The sequence below is a fragment of the Polypterus senegalus genome, chromosome 10 (genome assembly GCF_016835505.1).
Source record: "Polypterus senegalus isolate Bchr_013 chromosome 10, ASM1683550v1, whole genome shotgun sequence".
Classification (NCBI taxonomy): Eukaryota; Metazoa; Chordata; class Cladistia; order Polypteriformes; family Polypteridae; genus Polypterus; species Polypterus senegalus.
This window is the reverse complement of record NC_053163.1, coordinates 135,060,884-135,087,633: the sequence shown is the minus strand read 5'-3', so window position 1 is coordinate 135,087,633 and position 26,750 is coordinate 135,060,884. Positions and strand designations below refer to the sequence as shown.

The 26,750-nt window shown below is 43.4% G+C and overlaps 1 protein-coding gene across 1 annotated transcript; it reads left to right on the top strand.

Moving 5' to 3' along the window:
* Positions 1-1,187: 1,187 nt before the first annotated feature.
* On the top strand, positions 1,188-23,014 carry LOC120536275 (granzyme-like protein 1). Its single transcript, XM_039764598.1, has 5 exons — positions 1,188-1,240; positions 1,487-1,646; positions 21,569-21,704; positions 22,342-22,560; positions 22,670-23,014. The coding sequence occupies exons 1-5, from the start codon at positions 1,189-1,191 to the stop codon at positions 22,841-22,843; spliced, it is 741 nt and encodes a 246-aa protein (XP_039620532.1). The 5' UTR covers position 1,188; the 3' UTR covers positions 22,844-23,014.
* Positions 23,015-26,750: the final 3,736 nt, after the last annotated feature.

Genomic DNA, 26,750 nt, shown 5'->3' with positions numbered 1-26,750 from the left:
CTCCCATGCGCACGTGTGTGACAGCTATTAGTTGTTTTAATTTAGATTGCTATGCTCCAATTAGATGACACTCATTCTACAGCAGTGGAAAAGACAGGCAGTGTGGAATAATTAGGACTTTGAGATTGTGGGTTCGGATTGCATGGCTGTCAGTAACGTGATCCGATTGGAAGAACAAAAGAAATGTAACCAATGGTAGCTCAGATGTTTTCAGTCACCTTAGATAAAAGCATCAGTCCAATAGTAAGTAATAAATATCAAGTCTTGAAAGAGATTAAAACTAGTCTAGGGAGAGATCTTCCAAAATATGCCTGCCTTCCAAACCAAATTCAAATCTACCTCAGCTGTATTTCATGTCTTCTTTTTGTCTAAAGTTACTTCTATTTAGGAATGTTAGGAGACACATCTGTGACAAAGCTGATTCATAAATGAAACATAAATGAGAATCTCTTTCAAGTCTCACAAGCCATCAAAGAGCAACCTTTGAGCAGACAAGTTTACCTATGGGTGAAAAGAGAAGGCTGTGTGACTGTCTATTTCAGATCTTTAGAATTCTTAAAGGCATCGATAAACTGGTTCAGAAGATTTTTTTTCCTGTTAAATAGTGAAGAACACTTAGTGTAAAATATGGGGCTTTTAGTCAGGGCAGAAATCAACACCCACTTCTTTACACAAAGCACTGAGAAAATCTAAAACACAGCACCAGATCATGTGGTTAAAAAGGAGATTCTTACAGTTTAAATATTGAGACAGCACCTAATTATATAATCCTGATGACCTAAGTGTTCTATACTTGCTTTTCAGACTTTTAGGTTTTTACAGAACATAACTGCTTATAGCATTTAAGTGACGAAAAGGATTCAACTTGGTGATTCTGAGTAAATGAATCTTAAAACTTCATTCAGAAATTATTAAGTCACAATGTAGGCTCTTCTTGTAGTTATAGATCACTCATTTAAGTACATCCACATAATTACGTACCAATGATTATAAATTTAAAACACTATTTCATTTACTCAGTGGGTATAAATGACCTGCCAGTAATTAGGCAGGGTGTTTTTTTCATCTTCTTCTCTTGTGTATCGACTGCTCTGTGGTTTGTGGTTGGTTTTAAGGAGTCATCTCCCCACCACTCACTTTGAATATAAAGACATGAACTTCAAAGCCAAGCTGCAGAGACAGTCAGCCATGCTGCGAACTTACTGGATTACCATCACCGCTGTCTGTGTGGGACTGGCAGGTAAACTTGGGTTGGGTCAACAAGAAACTAGGGAAAGGGGTCTTTCAGCTACTTAAGTCTGCAGTGTCAAAGTCTGATGCTTATAAAGCAAACTAAAATATGTGCAAAGATGTGCTGGAAGTCTAGTAGAACATTTAAGATGGAAACAGCTGTTTATCGTTCTCTTAGCATGTGTAGTAATTATTTGGGATGAAACTCTTGATGTTCTGTCCATCATCTCATCATATTCACTTTCTCTCCTGTTAGTTGTCTCAGGTGAAAAGATCATTGATGGGACAGAAGCTGAAGCCCACAGTCGACCTTATATGGCCTTCTTGAAGATCAAAAGTGGTAAAAACGAATCCTGGTGTGGCGGTTTCCTCATTCTCCCAAACTTCATCCTGACTGCAGCTCACTGCCAAGGAGAGTAAGTTTCAACATGTCTGATACTCCTGTTATTTATTTCAGGATTTACAATCCTAATGTCTTTTTTAAACCCATAAATTCCAGGAACAGACCAGAAAAGAATATAATATATAGATCTGAATCAGTTTGTGTGTGTGTGTGTGAGTCTGTGTTTATCTGGTATGTAAATCCACTCTGCCAAATTTTACACAGGTTGCCCATTTATACAGAGGAAGACTGTATGCTTTGTTTTTATTCCAAAGTTTACCAATTGTACTCCACCCGGACAGTGCTGACCTTGCGTCTGTCCAGTATGCAAATCCACAGCGACGAAGCTATTTCCACCAAAGATTCCCCATTTGTACGCAGGAACACCACAAGGCTACTTTGTGTTCCAAGGTTTAGTTGGTCCCCTACCTCAAGCAGTCTCAGTTACTCCAGCTAGTAGATGATAGGGAGGGATATCATTTGAAATAATAAAGTCAGTGGAAGTGTTTTACCAACCATTTGTGGATATTTAGGTATTTTAGCACCAAAAAGACTCACAAAGATTTGACATTTGACTCTTTAATACATGCATCATCATGTTGACCTTCACTTCCTTTCAGTATTAGTTGGTGCAGTTTGTGTCTAATTCCAGGATTGTTAGTGAGTTCAACAGTAGATGGATGTTCTCTTTGAATTTAATTTATCATTTACTTATATAGTACAGTATGTAAGAGCCAACAGACCCCATTTCACTGTTTGATAAACTCATTACGTATCCAGCATTGATATCAAGAAGTGTCAAAGACGTGACACCTCTACTTCCAGACATGAATTTTACACAAATGTGATATGCATCCATCCATCCATTTTCCAACCTGTTGAATCTGAACACAGGGTCACAGGGGTCTGCTGGAGCCATTCCCAACCAACACAGGGCGCAAGGTAGGAACCAATCCCGGGCAGGGCATCAACCCACCACAGGACACACACACCCACACCCACACACCAAGCACACACTAGGGACAATTTAGAATCACCAACCCACCTAACCTGCATGTCTTTGGACTGTGGATGTGATATGCAGTCTAACATAATTTATTTTTCCTTATTTTCTAGGATGGGCTAGAAAAAGACATTCGCAAAATAAAAGAATAATCATCCATCCATCCATCCATTTTCTAACCCGCTGAATCCGAATACAGGGTCACGGGGGTCTGCTGGAGCCAATCCCAGCCAACACAGGGCACAAGGCAGGAACCAATCCTGGGCAGGGTGCCAACCCACCACAGGACACACACATCCACACCCACACACCAAGCACACACTAGGGCCAATTTAGAATCGCCAGTCCACCTAACCTGCATGTCTTTGGACTGTGGATGTGATATGCAGTCTAACATAATTTATTTTTCCTTATTTTCTAGGATGGGCTAGAAAAAGACATTCGCAAAATAAAAGAATAATCATAACAATACTAATAATAATAGGTCATAAAATTCAATAGCTGGTAGATAGAATGAGAGTTAAACAAAACACCAAGTGCTGATTTTCATAGTTAATGTGTAGGCGTCATGTGTGCAGTCTAGTGTGACAATGGCATTTGGTCACTCGACTCACTAGAATCCTACAGTTGTAGTTTATGATTTGAGAGAAACATCCATTTATTATGTGACTGAGGTAGATGGGAAGCCAGTGTGCATCTCAGTCATACCTGGTGCAAGGTGGGAAACAACACTGGACTCAGAGCAACCATCTTTCCAGTTAGTTAGAGAAAGGCTATTAGTTAGCATGTGAACTCTCAGCTTTCTTCCTTTCAGCTTTGTTTTTTGATTTAATGCTTTGAGCTGTGATTGTCGGTTCTCTCTTTGACTACTCAGTAAGTCTCTTCCTAAAATTTGATTCACTGTACTCTTAGATTATTTGTTCATCTCCTGGCCTGACTATGTGACCCTTTTTGTCCCCTGTCTCTCTTCCTACTGAGAGGATTTCATTTATATTGGGACTCTATTGTTCGTCCCCCTTGCCACTTCTCTGTTGTGAAGGCTTTCTGTTTTCCATGTAGGTGTTTCTGGTTCTTTGACCTTCTGTTTTGTTTTAATATCATGGGGTTTTTGGCTTTTTTAATTATTTGGAATTTTTCTTTCACCTTTTTTGTTAATTCCTGAATTTGGCTTTTTTTTTAATTATTTCTTTCCTTCGTTTAAGTTTTGAGGGGTTTCTATACATTTTTTTGTTTATTCTATTTTTAATTAGTTATTTATTCATTTTCATATTCCTTTAGATATTATTACTGCTAATTTTTTAAATGTATTATTGTGTGTTGTATGTTGTAAGGTCTTTATTTAAGGTGTTTGGGTGACTTTTAAATGTCTGCTTGGTAAAATAATAGCACAGTGTACCAGTTTATGCAGAGCATATCCACTCACACCAGATCACGTTTGAGTCAGTAGTCATCTAATCTGCAGGTTTCGGGGATGTGGGTGAAAACCACAACACAACGCATGATGAAAAGCCACATGAACACATGAGAAGAAACGCACAGAATTTAGGTAGCTGGTAATGAAGGTGAAGAGAGGCCTTGTCTTCCTTAAATGGCAACAGTTTATTGAGCAGATAAATTAAATCAATAATTGATGACATTTATTTTAGAAACCGTTTTAGATCACTAATTTAAAAAGTTCTTCATCAGTTTCTTCATGCTTTTGTGGAACTGCACTCAGGAAAGTTGTTATGTAGAGCACCAATCCTTTGTTTGTACTTTGTGGTGATGTGCGTAGCAAACTCCGCATACAATTCACCCTCGGTTCAACTACTCCTATAGAGGAATAATTGAGCAGACATACAAGAGGCTTTCTACTTTCATGGCTACAGCTTGAATTTTCTCAGGCACTCGATTTAACTCAGAATATTATCGGCAGCAGTAGAGCAGATCTCACCTGCCCCTATGGCACAGAACACACTCAGGCTGTGAGTTTAAGCACAGGACCCTTGACATTGTAGGGTTTGTTCTGTTCTTCTTTTTTTCTCCGCCTTATCCAAAAAATTCTGGAATACCATTTGTGTGAAAATGAAATAAATAAAATGGCAATTACAAAGTACAGCAATATATACTGGAAACCAGGGGCACATACAACCACCCCAACCCTGACACTGACAGGCAGAGGCAGAAGTAAGTGCGTAACACACTTTTATTTACAGTCGGGAAACACTTTTCTTTTTCTCTCTCCCCAGAGCACAGCACAATACAAGTGAGGTGGCTCCTTTTATTCAGCTCCTGGGAGTGCTCCAGATGGCTCATTAGGGTTACCTGGAATCACTCCCGGGTGTGGTGGAAGTCCACTGTAGGGTTCAGCAGCTCCCCCGCCAGCCCCCATGGAACCCAACAGGGCTGTACCAAACTCCAGCTCCCAGCATGCCCTGTGGGAATCCGTGGTGTCACAGCTGCCAAGTAGGGCTGCATTCTAGAGTTCTGGGGGAGATAACGTCCTGAACAAAATCTTTCCCTCGGTTCTTACACTATTTAATTGGGTACGGGCCCCAGCCGTCTGCCACTATATATATATATATATATATATATATACACTAGCTGTGTAAGCTCATGCTGGAAAAAGCCTGGGGTCCTAGAAACTATTGAAATTGTCAGAAAAAAATTGAAATGTAGAGATGTCAGGTAATTGAAAGGAACTACTCTGGGCATCTCTCTCCAAGGAGGATTCGTTTTGCCGATGTGCTCGCATCGCTTGTGTATTAGTGGCAGGAGGAAAAGTAAAAGGGATACCGTTTTTGCTGATGTTATCGGCTAAACAACTTTGTCTTTCTTCAAAAGTTTCGTTTTGCTGACGTGCTGGCCTTCCTTGTGTTATTAGTGCCTAAGCGAGTTTTTTGTTCCCTCGGAGGTGGAGTCCTTACCTTGACTCCACCTCTCACTTCTGGGCCGACAGGAAAAAGGTTTGGGGTTCTATCTCATATATTGTCAAAGTAGTTAGCAAGAATGCATTTCAGGAATTAATACAGAATAGGACTGATTGGGAAAGGCAAGTGACTGGCTTTATTGGCAGTGGGAGGGAAGAGGAGGGTTCAACGTGGCCCAGGTGTAAATGAGATCTGTAGGAAGAAAGTGGAACCTGGTTGGGGTTTAGCTGATCATTCCTTTGGGTGATCTGCAGAGGAGAGATAAAAGACATTAGTGCACTTCATCAACCCCTGACCCGGTGTTATACTTTTAGGTTAAACCCTTAGACTGCCTCCCATGTGGCAATGTGTGTGTGAAAATATTTTACAATGTACATGTAATCGTAAAATGCAGATCAATAATGGACAACTGTTTTGGTTTGAAAAACTGACATATTTGGTAAGTTTTTAAGCTTTTCATCTGTGTCCCATACTCTACATTGTAAAGTGCCAATGTGGGAAAGATATTTTTTTAATATACAGAAACTGCTTAACTTCAGAACACAATTTTGCATGGCAAATGTATATATAGTACATTTATGTAACAGCTTTGATTTGAAAAATATCAAAGCTATTCTCTTCAAATATTAATGAAGAATTTGTGACTGATTAAGCATCACAATGACTATCTGTGGCTAGAATTCCAGGCAACATACTTCCAAATAACCTTGTTTACATAAATGGTGCTCAATTGACCTTAAACTCTCTAGAACCTGTTCATCAATATTTTGAAGAGCACTTACTCATATAAACATTACCAATATATTGTCAATTTCTCTTAAAATAGCAATAAGTAGCTACAGACTACTCTTCATATAGATGGGGCTCAATGCCTGAGTGACAGTAACCTGTTTAACATGAACAGGGAGCACTTGCATTCTACAAGTTCAAGAAAATTCAAGATGACAGGTGGAGTCTTTCAGAGAGGGGATCAATAGCAGCCCTATGCAGGAGAGATGCATTCTGGGCAATGAAAATGAGACTGAGAGAGACTGAGAGAAAGTTAATGGCAGTGAGGAGGGCAATCATGAGAATGAGCCATCAACGATATTGGCAGTATTAACACAACAGTTTATATTTACCGCATGAAGCCACAACACAAAGCGTGCATATTGAGTGACCAAACAACATTTACACCTGTTGTGGCCCGTTCAATTGGTGAATTGATAGCTTCATAGTCAGTAGGTGACACTGTTTGGTCAATGCTCCATAGCAAACAATGTTACAGCAGATGATGTCCGACTATGCTGATAGAAGAAGAGTTGTGTCTGCTATTTCTAACTAGAAGAGGAAGAAAAGGAGATGTTGAAGTGTCAGACTCATTGACCAAAAGCAGAGAAGCAAGGACAAATATTATATTCTCATGAATGAGGGATCTACGTGCATTTCCAATGTTTTTTTCATGTGTTTCCTTATGTTTTGATGACCTGTTGTGTCATATCCAGCCCTTTGTTCATCATTCTGGCACCCACATTACCAGCCTCCCCTTGAAATTCCACATTTTGGATACACAGCCGCCATTTTCACTGCCCTGCATATTTAGAAAAATGTCCGAGTGCAGCCCGTGCGCTGCGGCATTTCTCCAAATATGACATCATAACCCTCAGGCTCAGCACAGACACATCAAGTGTAAACTTGGCTTTAAATTAAGGAGTGGGAACAGCAGGAGACTATCAAGGTTTTGTCTTTGGTGCTTGTTTGTTGCTTTACAAGTCATTTCCCAAGGATTGTAACAACAGAAGAAAGTAACTAAACCATTGGGCTTTTAAAGTACTGTTTATTATGTTCTAATAAAGTGTCCATTGTTTGGTACCCATTCCCATATGTTAAACTACCTTACAACTATCCCAATTCTTACTGCTTCTATGTTTGCATACAAGCAGCACTAAGGATTTTTGGTATTTTACCATTCACAATGAGGCAAAAGTAATTGTCAGGAAATGATTAACCAATAGGAATAGTTTCAGCCCATTGGTCCTGATTGACAAGTGACAGAACCATCATGAAAAGGGGCATTCTGGAATACATAACTCCAGCCATGTGGAAATCCAAAATGTTCTTTAAAAACAAGGCCAATTTTAAACAAAGACTGTAAGGTAACACATCATTGAGTCAAAATAAAATCATTTTATTTCATAATAATGAAATGATTTTTTTAATTATGCATTTTTTCACAGCTTAATGACATATCTACAGTGGAATCTACTGTAAAAGATCAGCCTGGCTACAGACAGACATTGAGACACACAATGTCCCAAAAACACACGCCTTTATTATTTTCCTTCTACACACACAATGTACAAACCACAAGGCTCAGTTCTTTCACTTCTTGTCTCTTTTCTTTCTTTTTAACTTCTCTTCTGCCGTCTCCACTCCTCTCCTGCAAAATCTGTCCACCTCCTCCTAATTCCGGCTCTCTGAATGGAGTGAGACGGCCCCTTTTATAGCTCAGCCGGATGTGCTCCAGGTGATTCCCTGATAACCTTCATGCATCACTTCCTGGTATGATGGAAGACCTGCACTCCATGGCTCCTGAACCATCAAGGTCGCTGGTCATCTATCACAATATATATATATATATATATATATATATATATATATATATATATATATATATATATATATATATATATATATTGTAATGACCCGGCAGTCAGCGCTAACAGCATGGTGCATTATGGGTATTTCTTTAGAGTTTACTTTTTGTGTTATTTAAACAAGGCAGTCGATTTCTTTTGCATTAGAGATGTTATATGTGTTTATGTTCAAGTTAGTTATGGGTGAGTTTTGTTCATTTGCAGCCCTGTTATATAAAAGTGTAACCGTTACCATTATGGTGAAAGATGTGTTGATGAATGACTTTGGCTATGGCCTTGCATGTATTAAGCTTTGTTTTTGACTCTCTGCTCTATTAAAGATGTAATAAAGGACAGAGCTGTGTCTTGCTAGATATTCCATCTATGCATTTATTTACAGAGACACTCGGGGTCGTGCGGTGTATGGGACACGAGTGTTCGCCTACTTAATGAGCTAGGTACAGCTGCGTGTATGGTGCTAGCACCCCGCTAGCAAATAGCTTAGGGGAAGTTAGTAGCAAAGTTCAGCTCCAGGAAGTTTAATACTCAACTACCAGTTATTACATATATATATATATATATATATATATATATATATATATACTAAATAAATACCTTCAAGAGAGAAGTAGTGTGTTAAAGAAGCAATGAAAAGAAAAGGAAACATTTTGAAAATAACGTAACATGATTGTCAATGTAATTGTTTTGTCACTGTTGTGAGTGATGAGTGTTGTTGTCATATATATATATATATATTTACACACACACACAAACATATATATATATATACATATCTATACATATACACATATATACATATATATATATATCTACATATATACACATACATATACACACACACATAAATACATACACACATACATACATACACACACATATATACACACAAATACACATACACACACACATATATAAACATATATATACATATACATACATATCTACATATATACACACACAGCTATTTCGTATCAGTGCAATACGCTGTTTGTTAAAACGGATGACTCCCGCTCTTACGTGCAAGTCTGCGTGGATATTATGAACTATCGTATTTGTTCAAGTTCTATTTAAATTTTAAATAGAAGGAATTTTTATTTAGTCGACAGAAATATCTTTGGTAGGAATGGTAAAAACAGACAGGAATATTATTCCTGAATAAATCAACTCAAACCTTAAACAACTTATAATATTTTGCTCTCCATAAAAATATATCCTGTCTAAATTATACAAGTTAGAAATAAAGTAAACATTAAAAGAACAAACATTCAAATTTCTTTACTCTTATGTAATTTTATATTTTATAAAAAATAAACTTAGATTTTAAATATCCCAAAAGATTTTGCTCTCCATAAAAATATATCCTGTCAAAATTATACAAATTCAAATATGAACATGCTGCATAACAAAACCTGGAAATATAAATAAAATGTGTTCCTTTCAGCAATAACAAATCAAATCATTCAGTTGTCTTTGCTCATATGTCATTTTAGAGCTGGACGCCTGGCATCTTTTTTTGGCAACAGGTTCGTTTCTGTTTGGTGTGAGGTTCTGTGTTGTGGAGATTCTCAGGATGGATTGCAGGTGCTCATCAGTGAGGCGACTCCTGTGTGCTGTTTTGTTAGTCTTTATCACTGAGAAGAGCTTCTCACACAGATATGTGCTACCAAACATGCACAAGGTTCGAGCCGCATGTAGACGGACTTTTTTTGTTCTTCAAAGTCACCAAAGCGCCGTGCAAACTCAGTGCGCTCAGTTTATCAGCAAAGTGCGTGTTTGGGAACACCGTAGTGACGACTTGGTTTAACATTACTTGGTAATAGGGAAAGTGGGGCAAGTGGTTGTGTCTCCCATAAAAGCAGCTCAATTGAAATCACTTTGTGATTGTGCACGGGTAAAACGTCCGCTGAAGTGTCAGATTCTTATTTAATTCTTCTGCTTTCTGTATCTTCTGCATTGCATTCAGGTCTTTCAGGTTACCCTGATGTTTTGTTTTATAGTGCCGTCTTAGATTAAATTCTGTAATTACAGCCACATTAGCTCCACAAATGAGACACACGGGTTCAGTAAACATATACTCAGCCTCCCATCGGTTTTAAAGGCTCTATTTTCAGAATCAACTTTTCTCTTCAGCATCGTGTGAGCTAGCTTCGCAATAACTTGCAGCATCTTAAGGTAGACTTGATTAACGCGTAACTGTTCGGCAAGGCAGCTGAAGCGCTGCATTATGGGATCTGTAGTTTATTGTGTTACCAGCGCTTCATATACCCGGCTTTAATAACAATAATACAGTATATAAAATGATCTCGGGGCGGATATAATTACACGCCGGGCGGATGTGGCCCGGCCCTTGAGTTTGACACATATGGACTAAATAGAACTTGAAAAGATATATTTTTTCAAATGTGATCGCGCAATTCAGATAGAGTTGACGCACTACAGCCTGCATGCCTCAATAAGTCATCCTCCCTCGCTCTTACTTTTTACCGCTCATCTAATGAATACACTGAGTATGGCTTTACCAAAACAATCACTGATGGCGAATAAAGTATCCATTATTCGAGTATGTAGATCGGGTTATATATATATACATATATATATATATATATACCAGCGTATCGCAGCGAGAAGTAGTGTGTTAAAAAGCTAGAAAAGAAAAGGGAACATTTTAAAAATAACGTAACATGACTGTCAATATACAGTATTTGTTTTGTGAGTGTTACTGAGTGTTGCTGTCATCAAGGATTTGATTATCATTATTTCTTTCAATCAGGTTCGTATTTGTAGGATGTGTTGTGTTCAAGTTACATTCCGTGTTTGTCAATCGCTGTAAAGATGACAGGTTTCATTCATCGATTCGTTTCTTACTGCATCAATAAACAGCTCGTCTTCTTCTTTATCTGAGACCTGACACACTGCATGCACGGGTTTTTTACACTGTCTTCCTTTAGCGGGACATTGACTTTTTCCACTGTGTGCTTTGTTTCCGCAGTAGCTGGATTTATGAATATGCTTGTATGTATAGACGCTTCATATTTTTTGCTGCCTTTTCAATTGTGTAATTCGGTTTTGTTCAGCTCTTTGGAACTGTTGCCTTTTATCTGTGCACTGCGCCAGTTCACGTGAGCCGCGGTGTACATGCATCGAAGGTTCCCAGCTGTGCTGGTGCCATCTGTGCTATGTCCGTGGCTGTATTTAATGTTACCTTAGTCCTGGCACTTAAAACTTTCTCTCGCAGTTTCGCTGAGTTTGTGTCAGACACCACCCTGACCATCTCATCTTCCTCTCCATAAGCACAGTCCTTCACCCGTGAATATTTAGTGGGAGTTTGCTATTGGATTGCCGCTGACGGACGGCCTTATATGGGCAGGCACTAAATTACAAACGCCAGCGCAGCCTGTCTATGAACTTAATTTAAAGTGTAGGTTTACACCATACTTTGTTTCCAAAGTAGCAGAACTCATCAATATGGTTGTATATGTCACTCGCTTCGCTTCTTATTGTTTCGCTGCCTTCTCAATTATATAATGCATATTTTCTTCAGCGCTTTTTGAGGTCTTCCTGGTTTTCTATGTACTGCGTGATTACGTGGGAGGCGTGATGATGTCACACGAAACTCCGCCCCCACGGCGTTGAAGCTCATCTCCATTACAGTAAATGGGGAAAAACTGCTTCCAGTTATGACCATTACGTGTAGAATTTCGATATAAAACCTGCCCAACTTTTGTAAGGAAGCTGTAAGGAATGAACCTGCCAAATTTCAGCCTTCCACCCACACGGGAAGTTGGAGAATTAGTGATGAGTCAGTGAGTGAGTGAGTGAGTCAGTGAGTGAGTGAGTGAGTGAGTGAGTGAGTGAGTGAGTGAGTGAGTGAGTGAGGGCTTTGCCTTTTATTAGTATAGATATATAGTGGAACTAGCCCCGGACACAGACAGATGGACATCGTTTGATCACCCAACACACGTTTATTTACACCACAACTATATACAATATTTACAGTTCAAGTGCACAAACCCAGTGCCTCCAGCACTGATTCCCCAAAAGTCCGGGCCTCTCACACAGTCACTAGTGCCTTTCTTCTGGCTGCCTCCAGTCCTCTCTCAATCTCCGCCCTTTTCCACCCAACTTCCGCTCTCAACTGTTGGGAGGTGGCCCCTTTTATAGCACCCCGGATGAGCTCCAGCTGCTTCCCGGCATTCCTCCATGGACATGCCCCCGTGTGGCGGAACTGCAGACTGCGCAACCGGAAGCCCTCCGGGTGTCCCCATTCTTCTTCCTCCCAGCACTTACACCACATCCGGGGTTCCTCAGGCACCGGGGCACCGGCTGGCAGTAGCCACGGGCCTACAGGGTTGGGCTTCCAAGCCCCCTACCCAAGGCCACCAACAAAACAAGGGTGGTCGCCCCCTCGTGGTCGGGAGGAGGCACCAGCCCTCCTCCGTCCCCTCGGGCGTCCCGGCTGGGCTCCACCCTCAGCCGCATGCCACAATATATATATATATATATTTTTGGAACAAAAGGTATTCAAAATAAAATAATTAAGTAAGGAACAATGCTACAATTCTTCTGACTTTTTTTTTTGATAGATAGATAGATAGATAGATAGATAGATAGATAGATAGATAGATAGATAGATAGATAGATAGATAGATAGATAGATAGATAGATAGATAGATAGATAGATAGATAGATAGATAGATAGATAGATAGATAGATAGATAGATACTTTATTAATCCCAAGGGGAAATTCACATAATCCAGCAGCAGTATACCGTGTAACATAAGACCAGACACGTTGTAAGTTTTGGGGTCTTCCGCCCCGTATACTGAAACAGAAAAAAATAGCAGTCAATCGCTTTTACAAACATCAAAAGCAAAAAGACAAAAAGGGGAGAAATGGACGGGCTTTTTATGAGGGTGGACCGGAGATTGATGTGCAGGTGCTGGGTACTGGTGATGGATACTGGGACTGATGTCATCAAGGGTCATCAGAGGGATTAATTAGACCCAGAAGCGTGCTTCGTATAGCTGTCATGGCATTTGCTTATGTCTCTGAGACCTCGGGCTTTCTGAAGAAGGAAAGAAAGAGAGGTTAGTACTCCGTCGTAGACCCCTCGCGGCACATTTCCCGTAACGACCCGGGTCAATCCACTGTTCCCCAAGCACTCGTGCGTGACAGGACCCCCCCGTTAGCCCAGGCCCATCGGGGCGGGCTACCCAAACCGCGAGGTCGTGCACGCGAGAGAGAGCATCAGCGTTGGCCTGCAGGGTGCCCCGGCGATAAATGACGGTGAACTTAAAGGGCTGCAGATCCAAGAACCACCTGGTGACCCGGGGATTCGAATCCCGGTGAAGAGCCATCCACTGGAGGGCGGCATGGTCCGTCACGAGAGTGAATTCCCGACCCAGCAGGTAGTACCGCAGGTGCATCACCGCCCATTTAATGGCCAGGGCCTCCCGCTCCACCGCCGCATACCTTGTCTCCCGATCCAACAGTTTCCGGCTCAGGTAAATCACAGGGTGTTCGACACCATCGACGCTTTGGCTCAGTACGGCACCGAGGCCTGTGTCCGCATCGGTCTGGAGAATAAAAGGAAGCGAGAAATTAGGCGTCCTTAATATAGGTGCCGAAGTAAGGGCCCGTTTCAAGTCACTGAATGCCCGCTCCGTATCCTTGGTCCACACCACATGTAAAGGGGCCCCCTTCTTTGTTAAGTTCGTCAAGGGTGCTGCTCTCGGAGAAGCGAGGTACAAACCGGCGGTAGTATCCCGCTAGCCCCAGGAAGGCCTGCACCTGTTTCTTGACCATCGGTCGGGCCATTCTAAGATGTCTTTTATTTTGGTACACTGTGGTCTCACCAGCCCTCCACCCACCAGGTAGCCTAAATAACGGGCTTCGCTCATCCCAAAGTAGCATTTGTGCGGGTTGATGCTAAGCCCAGCTCTCGCTAGCGTCAGGAGTACTGTATAGACCTGCACAACATGTTCCTCCCACGTGCTGGAATAGATAACAACGTCATCCAGGTATGCAGCACAGTAGGACTGGTGGGGCCGCAGCACTTTATCCACCAGACGTTGAAAGGTCGCGGCGCCCGTGCAGCCCAAATGGGAGTACCTTGTAGTGCCAGTGACCGCTAGGGGTGCTAAAAGCAGTTTTTTCTCTGGCGGATGCCGTTAAGGGAATTTGCCAATACCCCTTCGTCATATCAAGAGTGGTCAGATAGCGGGCCGTCCCCAGCTTCTCTAAGAGTTCATCCACCCGGGGCATGGGATACGCATCAAACTTCGAGACCTGATTGAGACGTCTGAAGTCGTTGCAGAACCGCCACGACCCGTCCGGTTTGGATACGAGGACGATAGGACTTGACCAGGGGCTATGGCTTTCCTCAATGATGTCTATCTTGAGCATCTTTTGGACCTCTAGCTCCACCTCAGCGCGTTTTGCCTCTGGGAGACGGTAGGGTCGTTCCCGGACAACCACCCCCGGGTCTGTGACAATGTCGTGCTCAATCAACGGGGTCCGGCCTGGTGTCTCGCTGACCACCTCCGGGACAGACAGGATGGCTCTCTCGAGCTCCTGCCGTTGGGAAGGGGACAGATTAGAACCGAAGTGAAGTGGTGTCTTTTCTGAGTAAAGGGAGAGAGCGGGGCCGGGAGACAGAGCATCCTCCCTGTCTCGCCACGGCTTCAGAAGGTTGATATGATACACTCTCTCACTCGGTCGACGATTTGGCTGGCTTACCAAATAGTCCACGAGTCCTTTTCCTCTTTCACTTCGTATGGCCCCAGCCAATGAGCCAAAAGTTTCGAGTGGGAGGTGGGCACGAGCACCATCATGCGGTCTCCAGGCTGAAACTCGCGTAAAGAGGTGTTTCGGTTGTAGTTCCGGACCTGCGCTGCTTGAGCTCTAGACATGTGATCTTTAAGCAGGGGTCGGATTTTAGTCAATCTATCGCGTAACTGCGCGATATATTCCAGGAGGTTAGTGGAGGGAAGTGCCTCTCCTTCCCAACCTTCTTTAAGTACGTCCAATAGACCCCGGGGCTGTCGCCCATATATCAACTCGAAGGGGGAAAACCCTGTGGAGGCTTGTGGAACCTCCCTATAGGCAAACAGCACGAGGGGTAAAAGTTGGTCCCAGTTCCTACCGTCCGCGCTGACCACCTTGCGGAGCATCTGCTTCAGTGTTTGATTGAAGCGCTCAACTAGTCCATCCGTCTGGGGATGATAGACGGATGTCTTGAGATGCTTAATCTGGAGTAGTTTGGCTACCTCCCTGAACGTATCCGATGTGAAGGGCGTATCCTGGTCTGTGAGGACTTCTTTGGGTATGCCCACGCGGGAAAACAGGGCTACTAATTCCCGAGCGATGTTTTTAGTATTAGCAGAGCGCAGGGGAACTGCTTCGGGATATCGGGTTGCGTAGTCAACCATTACCAAAATATACTTGTGACCACGTACGGAAGGCACCAAGGGGCCAACTAGATCGATGCCGATCCGCTCAAAAGGGATATCTATCAGGGGGATCGGGATCAGCGGAGCACGGTCCCTGCGGGGAATCTGGCGTAACTGACAGACCGGGCAGGACTTACAGAAACGGGGGACCTCCTCATTGATCCCGGGCCAATAAAACCGGAGCTTTATTCTTTCCAGCGTTTTTTCGGTTCCCAGGTGGGCACCTAGGAGATGGGCGTGAGCTAGCTCACAAACCTCCCGCCGGTAGGTTCGTGGCACTAGCAACAACTTCCGCACCTCACCTTCGTGTTCGTCAACCCAATAAAGCAGATTATTTTCGAGTACAAAGTAGGGCCCATGTGGTGTGGATGCCATGGACGATATGTCGTCACCAGAGACAATAGCATTCCTAGCAAACCTCAAGGAATCATCATTCCATTGTTCACGTTTAAAGGAAGCTGGCGTGGACCGGTATTGGGTGTCCAAGCCGGCGAGTATGTCTGTAACTGGGGCCGCGGGAGCGTTTGCCGGCTCCGGAGCGGCTCTTGGGACGCCTTCCGGTCGAGGTCCTCCCCCGAAGAGGACTCCCCGACCCGTTTACGCCATCAATAGTTGCCGGTGCGCACGCGTGGGAACGGCGGGGAGGGGCCCGTGACCCTCCATGAGCAGACCTAGTCTCGGTTGAGGAGTGGTGACGGTCCTACCGCTTTTAATATTCGACCAGTCGCGTCCCAAGATGACCGGAAAGGGGGGTTCTGGCATTACAGCGACCACCAGCTGTTTCAGAGCCCCTTCCCAAGTTATGAAGCATCTCGCAGACCGATAAGTTCTGGTCTTTCCATGCACACATTTTACTCCCATACGGTGCGGGAGCCACTGTCGCGGTAGGACATAGCGGCGAGCAACAATGGCTATGTTACTCCCGGTATCGAACATTGCCACCACCAAGTGCCCGTTTAACAACACCACTCCCGTATTTGTGAACGCAAGGGGGTTAGACAGTGCACAGTACCTCTCTTCCTTCGCCCAGCTGCAGTCCATCGGCTCCTGGTTGAGCGGGCAGGCCGGCAGCAGATGTCCCGCTCACCGCGACTTGAAACAGCGCTGCAGCGCGAGCCTTCGCTCTTGGCTTGACCGGAGCCTCTGGGGCGTGGCGAGTGGGCTCGGGGACGCTGGCCCGTCCCTGCCGCGACCCGCGCGTTGGACTCTCAGATCTCCTGAGTTGGGACACCGCCAGCTGTCTCTCGAGAACCTCCAGAAGGCCGTTCATATCAGTGAACGGGTGCCTCCGGACCTGTTGGGCGAGATAATCCGGCATTGCGTAAATCAGACCCTCGCACGCTACTTGCTCCACTACCTGGCGAGCTTGATTTTCATCTGGCCGTAGCCAGCGTCCGAGCTTCCCCCAGTACTCGAAGGCCTGGGCTCGGGCCGGTAGTGCGGGGTCGAAGCGCCAGTGACGCCAAGCGCGTGCCTGTTGGCCAGAGGTTACCCCGTACCGCTGATAGATTTCAGCCCTCAGGAGTTCATATTGGGCGGCTTCCTCCTCAGGGAGATCATGATATGCCCGCTGCGCAGGCCCCTTTAGGTATGGGGTCAGAATGGACGCCCACTCCGCCCGAGGCCACCGCTGTCGGGACGCCGTCCTCTCGAATATGGAGAGGTACGACTCTATGTCGTCCTCCCTGGAAAGAGGCTGTAAGGGAGGATGTGCCGGTCGGGAGGCTCCGGTCTTACCGCTTCCGCAGCTGCCAGCCGCCTCTTCGTTTCCGCAAGCTCCGCCTGGGTTGCAGCCTGGTCCACCTTAACGGCCTGGAGCTCCGTGACCAAAGTGTTGAGAACCGCGTTCAGAACCTGTCCTTCTGCCATAGTTCGGACCCTCGTCATCCAACGACTACGCCACTGTAACATAAGACAAGACACGTTGTAAGTTTTGGGGTCTTCCGCCCCGTATACTGAAACAGAAAAAAACAGCAGTCAATCGGTTTACAAACATCGAAAGCAAAAAGACAAAAAGGGGAGAAATGGACGGGCTTTTTATGAGGGCGGACCAGAGATTGATGTGCAGGTGCTGGGTACTGGTGATGGATACTGGGACTGATGTCATCAAGGGTCATCAGAGGGATTAATTAGACCCGGAAGCGCGTGCTTCGTATAGCCGTCATGGCATTTGCTTATGTCTCTGAGACCTCGGGCTTTCTGAAGAAGGAAAGAAAGAGAGGTTAGTACTCCGTCGTAGACCCCTCGCGGCACGTTTCCCGTAACGACCCGGGTCAATCCGCTGTTCCCCAAGCACTCATGCGTGACAACTGATACAAAGAAACAATATTAAATTAAATAGTAATAAAAATGAAAAGAATTAAAATAAAATTAATGTTCGCATTTACTCCCCCGGGTGGAATTGAAGAGTCGCATAGTGTGGGGAGGAACGATCTCTCAGTCTGTCAGTGGAACAGGACAGTGACAAAAGTCTGTCACTGAAGCTACTCCTCTGTCTGGAGATGACACTGTTAAGTGGATGCAGTGGATTCTTCATGATTGACAGGAGTTTGCTTAGTGCCCGTCGCTCTGCCACAGATGTTAAACTGTCCAACTTTAATCCTACAATGGAGCCTGCCTTCTTAACAAGTTTGTCCAGGCATGAGGTGTCTTTCATCTTTATGCTGCCACCCCAGCACACCACTGCGTAGAAGAGGGCACTCGCCACAACCGTCTGGTAGAACATCTGCAGCATCTTACTGCAGATGTTGAAGGATGCCAACCTTCTCAGAAAGTATAGTCTGCTCTGACCTTTCTTACATAGAGCATCAGTATTGGCAGTCCAGTCCAATTTGTCATCCAGCTGCACTCCCAGATATTTATAGGTCTGCACCCTCTGCACACAGTCACCTCTGATGATCACAGGGTCCATGAGGGGCCTGGGCCTCCTAAAATCCACCACCAGCTCCTTGGTCTTGCTGGTGTTAAGGTGTAAGTGGTTTGAGTCGCACCATTTAACAAAGTCTTTGATTAACTTTCTGTACTCCTCCTCCTGCCCACTCCTGATGCAGCCCACAATAGCAGTGTCATCAGCGAACTTTTGCACGTGGCAGGACTCATATTGGAAGTCTGATGTATATAGATTGAACAGGACCGAGAGAAAGTACAGTCCCCTCGCGCGCCCTGTATTGCTGAACACAATGTCAGACCTGCAGTTCCCAAGACGCACATATTGAGGTCTGTCTGTAAGATAGTCCACAATCCATGCCACAGGTGTGAATCTACTCCCATCTCAGTCAGCTTATCCCTAAGGAGCAGAGGTTGGATGGTGTTGAAGGCGCTAGAGAAGTCCAAAACATAATTCTTACAGCACCACTGCCTCTGTCCAGGTGGGAGAGGGATCGATGAAGCATATAGATGATGGCATCCTCCGCTCCCACCTTCTCCTGGTATGCGAACTGCAGAGGGTCGAGGGCGTGACGGACCTGTGGCCTCAGGTGGTGAAGCAGCAGCCGCTCCATGGTCTTCATCAGATGTGACGTCAGAGCAACAGGCCGGAAGTCATTCAGCTCACTAGGACGTGATACCTTTGGGACAGGAGTGATACAAGATGTTTTCCAAAGCCTGGGACTCTCCCTGTTCCAGGCTCAGGTTGAAGATGCGCTGTAGAGGACTCCCCAGTTCCAACGCACAGGCCTTCAGCAATCGTGGCGATACACCATCTGGACCCGCTGCTTTGCTGGCACAAAGTCTTTTCAGCTCTCTGCTCACCTGGGCTGCTGTAATTGTGGGTGGGGATGTCTCACCTATGCTGGTATCAGCAGAAGGATGGTTGGAGGATGCAGTACTCGAGGTGAGAGTGGGTTACTGTGATCAAACCTATTAAAGAAGTTGTTCATTTGGTTTGCTCTCTCCACGTCTGTCTCGATGCGGCACCCGCTCGAGCTGCAGCTAGTGATAATCTTCATCCCATCCCACACTTCCTTCATACTGTTGTTCTGCAACTTCTGCTCCAGCTTTCTCCTGTACTGCTCTTTCGCCCTGAGCTGGACTCGGAGTTCCTTCTGCACGCACTTCAGCTCATGCTTATCACCACCTTTAAAAGCCCTTTTCTTCTGGTTCAAAAGGCCCTTGATGTCACTTGTAATCCATGGCTTGTTGTTAGCATAGCAGCATACTGTTCTTACTGGAACTACAATGTCCATACAGAAGTTGATGTAATCAGTTGTGCATTCAACAGCCTCTTCAATGTTCTCACTATGTGATCTCAGCAATATATCCCAGTCTGTAGTTCCAAAGCAGTCTCTCAGAGCCTGCTCTGCCTCAGGGGACCACTTCCTGAATGAGCGTGTGGTTGTAGGTAGCGCCCTCACTCTTGGTTTGTATTGAGGCTGAAGCAGAACCAGGTTATGATCTGCTTTCCCAAGCGCAGGCAGTGGGGTGGCGCTGTATGCGTTTTTAACGTTTGCATATAGTAGGTCAATAGTCCTGTTTCCCCGAGTGTTACAATCCACATACTGGGAGAAGGCAGGTAATGTTTTATCCAGCGTTACATGGTTAAAGTCTCCAGCGATTAGCACAAGTGCCTCAGGGTGCTGCGTTTGTAACTTAGCAACTGCGGAATGGATGATGTCACTCGCCATCTCCGCGTTCGCTTGAGGGGGGATGTAAACAATAACAGCAATCACGTGTCCAAACTCTCTGGGCAAGTAATAGGGGCGCAGACTTACGGCCAACAGTTCGATGTCCCTGCAGCAAGTGGAGATTTTAACGTTTACATGTCCTGAGTTGCACCACTTTGTATTGACATAGAGAGCGAGTCCTCCTCCTTTTTTCTTTCCACAGGTACTTGCGTCTCTGTCCGCTCTAACTGTGCTAAACCCGGGTAGCTCCACGTTAGCATCTGGGATGATAGACGTTAGCCATGTTTCACTAAAACACAGCAAGCTGCATTCTCTGTAGGTTCTGACATTTTTCACCAGCACAGCCAGTTCGTCGATCTTATTTGGTAGTGAGTTTACATTTCCCAGGATCACAGAAGGCACCGACGGTTTATAACGCCATTTTCTCGATTTAATCTTATTTTTTATCTTTGCGCCGGCTCGGCTGCCCGATATCGTCTTCTTACCTCGTCAGGTAAATAAGGAACCACACCGGCATAAGCATTTCTTCTCAGTGCTTTAAGCTGACTACTTGAATAGGCGATTCTCGGAGTGTAAAATCCATGTCAAATAGTAAAATAGTAAAATGTGTAAAAGTGTCCAGGGAGCAATTCCACATAAAAAAAAGTGGTAGAAGTGATCAGTGAGATAGAGAAAAATAGAGATAAAAAGGTAAAAAGATAAAGTCGTATACGGAGCTGCTGGAAAGGCTGCCACTCGGATGCGGCGCCGGAAATTAGTGTGATAATGATTTGTTAGGTCCGGTCATGAGATGTTCTCTCTGTACTTCTTTCTGACTCCCCTTTCTTCTAAATATAGTAGTACTAAGGTGTTCTTCCATGTTAGGCATTATGAATGTAGTGAGAAGTCAAGCTAAATGACACCTTTTATTGGATAACTAGAAAGATTACAATATGCAAGCTTCAACTCAGACCCCTTCTTCAGGTAAGATGTAATACAGAAACGGGAGTTCCCTGTGGTTATAAAGACACTAGGACAGATACAGCATTGGAAAACCTTTAAGTAGGTCATCATCAATGTCAAAAATTAACAGGCATCTTAAATTAAAAAAAAATAAAAAGACCTCTCCAGGCTAAGATTCATTAAGCAAGAGAGGAGATCAATGTATAGTTAAGATCTTTGGATAAGTTAAATCAAATTTAGAACAATTTCAATCTTTTGTCTTCATCTGTTCGTTTATTTTAATGCCCTACATCTTTTCTTTTACTGTTCATAGATGATGCTCTTTTTCATTTCTCCATGATCTGCTCTCCCTGTACTCCTCCCTGACTCACCTTCTGTATTTTGCTCAACAGGAGTATCACTGTTCAACTGGGGGTTCATAATCGCTCAAAGAAAGAGAAGTCCAAGCAGAATATCCCAGCCGTGAAAATCATTCCTCATGAATGTTTTAACAATAAAACCCTAGTGAATGACATAATGCTTCTGAAGGTGAGTCACAGTGAGGGGACACAACAAGAAGGTTTACTCTGCTGAGTTCAAAGATGTTGACATTTTTTTTCTTTCTTTTCTTATCTTGAAGCAAATAGAAGTCATTACATGTAGATGAGATTTGGTTGGCATGTGTGCTGTTTACTACAATTTTAACAACAAACATTCCTATGAATAGAATTACATTGGATATATTTGAGGGAATGGTGTTCAGTTTTTCCATAGCATATTAGAATTTCACTATTATTCCCTTGATTATTCAAAAACAAAATAAAGAGCAAAAAACCAAATAAAACTCCCTTTTCTATGTTGCCATATACTGGAATAAGAACAGAGGGATGCTTGTCTCAGAAGAACCAAATTCAGTCTACATTCACAAAGAGGTCTAAGTCAAACAACATGGCCAGGTGTCATATGTTCCAGATAGCCATTTGATCTTCCTGTGCAGATACTGCCTGCCTGCTGCTGCTCCCCATCTTCTGTTACTTCTAAGATGTCTTAAACTCCCATCTCAATTCAGACCCTCAGTACAAGCCTAAGAAGTCATTCATCTATAGGTGTACCAGGGTACATTAAGTGGCCACAAGATATGAGGGCTCAGACTGACTTCATTCTGTCTTTTCTTCATTTGGAACAGCTGAAGCACAAGGCCAAGATCACACATAAAGTGAGCACCATCAGCATTCCACTGGCAAATGAGTCCATCAAGTCTTATGAATGCTCTGTGGCAGGATGGGGACTCACTAAAACCAACGGGACAAGCAGCAATGTGTTGAGAGAAGCCAGGGTCAAGGTACAGCTCCAGTCTGCTTCTCACATCTTTGCAAGAGGCCCAGGAATAAAAGGGTTCTGTAATGTAAGTAAATATGCTTTCCTTTAAGAAAAACAGTACAAAGTGAAGTTTGATTTGATTTCTATGTATTCTTTTAATTTCCCCCAAAACATAATCACTGAATTTATTTCAGGGAGATTCAGGAGGACCACTGGTTTGCCCAGGCTCTTCAGATAAGCCTACAGCTGTGGGGATTGTGTCTTATGCCCCAGAAAGATGTGAAGGCCCAGGAAGTAATGCCTACACCATGGTGTCTGCATACCGAGACTGGATTGAAATGAAAATCAGTGCTAGCTCTTCTGCTTGATGTCTCTTCCAGAGCTGGGAAGAGCCAGTAACGCAGCTGAGATCCTGAGCTCTGAACTTGTATCACACTCACACCATTGCCAAGTCTATTCACAAAGAGAGAGTAAAGAACGCAAACACCCCAGCACATGTCACTGTTTATCTGCTTCAATAAAGTCTGCAGTGCAAGGCAGGACGTGTGTGAAATGATGAGTAATTTGAGCTCGAGCTATATAAGTGATTTCATCTTTCTCGTCGGGCAGCATGATGGCACTGTGCTTCAAATCGAGAAGACTGGGGCTCAAGTCCTGGGTTCTACATGCATGGAGTTTGCATGTTCTCCTCATATCCAAATGGGTTTTGTCCAGGTGCTCTAGTTTCTTCCCACTTTTCAAAGACATGCAGGGTAGGTGAATTGGCATTGCTAAACTGGCTCTAGTGCATGTGTGCAGGTGTGTGTGTGTTTGTGTACGTGACTGTGCTCATCCTATGACAGACTGGTGCCATGTCTGGGGATTGTCCCTGCCTCACACGCTATGCTTCCTGGCATAGGCTCCAGCTTCCCCACTGCCCTGCTCATGATAAAGTGGATTTAGAAAATGTATGGATGGATCTGTTCTCATTTCAGCTGTACAAATGGATTGGATTGCTGATGTTAACTTCATAGCAAAGCTGATGTTGCCCATCTCTGATACTGACAAAGGCTCATTAGCAAGTTTAGCTTTAATAGAATGATGCATTACGGTTTTGTGAGCAGCAGACTCCACATAATGGGACTTTATACCTGGGGTTTCTGGAAACTATAATTCTTTAAAGACTTTATGACACTGTTGTTCCGACATTGAAGGGAATTTAAAGTCTTTGTTTTCTACTTAAAGAGAACATTTAAAGCAAAGGAAAATAATCAAGTGAAAACAGTATGATAGGTGACTGTGGTCCTGTTGGAGTAAAATTAAGTGCATTAAATCATTTATGACCACTAGAGGGCACTTGGTAAACCAAGAAGGAAGACAGCAGGCCTGCAAAAAGCTTTAAAATACACTTAATAATAATAATAACAATTTTTAAGGTACTCAAAGCACTTTACACAGTGAGTGGGGAGCCACTTCAACCACTACTAATGTTCGGCATCCACCGGGATGATGCAATGGCAGCCAATTTATGCCAGTACACTCACCACACATTCGCTGTTAGGTGGTGAAGTGGTGAGAGATGGTTAGCCAATCAGAGACTGGGGATGGCCAAGGGGCCAGAATGACTAGACCATGGTCGACAATTTATTATTTTTTTTTATAATTTTATTGATTTTATTAAAATCAAATAAAATTCCATACAAATAACTTTTACAAATAAGTCTCTCCATTATAAAAAAAAATCTTGGGAGGGAGATGAGACGTGATCTTCTCGGAAGACACTTTGACGTCCTGCAAGACAAGGCAGTGAGACAAAAGGACAGCTGCTGTACAGGCTTTTAAATGATCAACAAATAACAATCTCTTTAAATTGTGTATCTGGTAAACCAAACCCAGGGGTGTGTGAGCGAAGCGAACAGGGAGCAGAGCCCCCTAGTTTTACAAAAAAAAAAGGTTTGAAACAATTCAACCCCAACCCCTGAGAAAGAGAGCTAGGCCAGCAGAGTAAAACTTAAAGCTAGTAAAAATAAGTAAATAGATAAATTAATAAATGAATAAAGATGAAGGAAAGAGGGGAGAAAACCTGCTTCCTCAAATTAAAAGCTTATTCTAAAATATTCTTGATTAGATCCTGCCAGGTTTTTAAAAAGTTCTGCACAGATTCTCTAAGTGAGAATTTGATTTTTTCCAGTTTCAAATAATATAAAACATCAGTTACCCACTAACTTAAAAGAGGAGAGTTAGGATTCTTCCAGTTGAGCAACATAAGTCTATGTGCTAATAGTGTAGTAAAGGCAATCACAGTTTGTTTGTCCTTCTCCACTTTAAGCCCCTCTGTGATTAATGGGTTAGGAGGGATTGTGACCCCAAGGCTGTCTGAAAGGCATTTAAAGATTTTGGTCCAAAATTATGTTAATTTGGTGCAGACCCAAAATATGTGGCTCAGTGAGGCTGGAACTTGATTGCAGAATTCGCAGGTTGGATCTTGCCCTGGAAACATTTTGGACAATTTTAAACGAGACAGATGCATTTGATATATAATTTTAAAATGGATTATTCTATGCTTTGCGCATGTGGAGCTTGAGTGAGTTCTGTGCATTGTTACTTTCCTCTCCTTTTCTGATATGTTGAGTGAGAGATCCTTTTTCCACTGTCCTCTTGGATCTTTGCAAGGGAGAAACTGTAAAATGGTTTTATATATTTCAGAAATGCTGTCTGAGTGCTAGAGACTGAGCAATATTTTTTCCGGCATAGAGGTAGGTAGGACATGAGGAAAATTGAGCAGGTTCTGTTTAACAGAGTTTTGAAATTGAAGGTAGTGAAAGAAATGTGTTGCTGGAAAGTTAAATTTGGAATGTAATTGTTTGTAGGATGCAAAGACGTTGTCTACGTACAGATCTATAAGTCAGCGTTTCTCAACCTTTAAATATTTGCGACCCGAGTTTTCATAACAGTTTTAATTGAGTCCCCGTAATGTTTTTTTGAAACATAGATGCACATTTTATTGTACCTACTTAACTTTTATCGACATTTATCTAACTCTATATTTATTTTTCTAGTATCAGAATGTAGTTTAAGTTAATTTGTTTTGGTTTCAACAGATATTTTTTTCTTATTTTCTTTTTTTCTCATCTTTGCGCCCCCCTTTTTGTTACTTCGTGCCCCCCTAGGGGGCCCGCTCCACAGGTTGAGAACCACTGCTATAAGTGATTTAGTCCCGAATTTTTTCCAGGCATTTAAAACATTTGAGAGGGTGGAAAAAATGTGGTTCTCGTGCAGAGGTGCCCCAAATAAAAGCTTTCTATCTTAAAATACTTCCTACATTGGTTTCATATTCTGAGTGAGTGAAGCACAATTGGGTTGTTATTGGTGATAACTTGTATTTATTGGGGTGCAAAGCAAGGAATATAAAGAAGTACTACAGGATTTTATTTTTATTGCGGACCAAGCCTGTATATGTCATGGTGGACAATTTAGCCAGGACTTCAGGATACACCAAACTCTTTACAAAAGATGCCGGGTAATCCTTATTGACCACAGAGTCTCAGGACCTCTGTGTCATGTCTCATCCAAAGGATAGTACTATTTTTGAATCACAGTATCCCTGTCAATGCACTGGGGCATTGGGATCCACATTCAGACCATAGGGTAGGCACCTCCTTCTGGCCACACCAGCACCTCTTTCAGCAGCAACCCAAGCTTTTTCCTGGTTGGTTTCCCATCTAAGTATTGGCCAGGCCTGAAAGGTCTATGACCTGTTCTAAAACGCAGGTGGCATGGCTGCTGGCTTACACTCATTTATACAATTCTCTGCTTATGCAGACTGAGACTTTTACCCCCAATTAACAGATTCCCTTTGATACCTGCTGTATTTAGTATGGACCTGGCTCTCAGAAAAAGTTTTCTCCCTTAGTGCTAAATATACGTAAATTGTCTTTCCTGTTTTCCAGTCTCTCTTTATACTCCACTGGAGACAGGTGGCCAGAAGAACTGTCCTTTTGCATCTCTTTCAGCCTTTTTTGGTTCAGCTAACACAGCAGAACATCCTGACATCCTTCTCCAACATATAATACTGGGCCTGTATCACCACCAGGTTTGGCAATATACCTGGCCTCTAGGGTGTTAGGTTGTGACAGAGGTACATAATTAGGAATATTTCTGCTTGAGGAGCTCAAACAACAGCTTTTTTGGTGTCCACTTCCACATCATTTTAGTAACCTTCCAACAAGAAATGGGCTAAGGACCTCAGATAATATCCCCCTAAACACACTTGCCTCTTGCTCTTGAGTCTCATCA

Excerpts from the sequence above, each read along its gene's own strand:
- LOC120536275 (XM_039764598.1), top strand. The coding sequence starts at position 1,189 with ATGCTGCGAACTTACTGGATTACCATCACCGCTGTCTGTGTGGGACTG. Across the intron at positions 1,241-1,486 it reads TGTCTGTGTGGGACTGGCAG|TTGTCTCAGGTGAAAAGATC; the intron begins GTAAACTTGGGT and ends CTCTCCTGTTAG. Across the intron at positions 21,705-22,341 it reads ATGACATAATGCTTCTGAAG|CTGAAGCACAAGGCCAAGAT; the intron begins GTGAGTCACAGT and ends CATTTGGAACAG.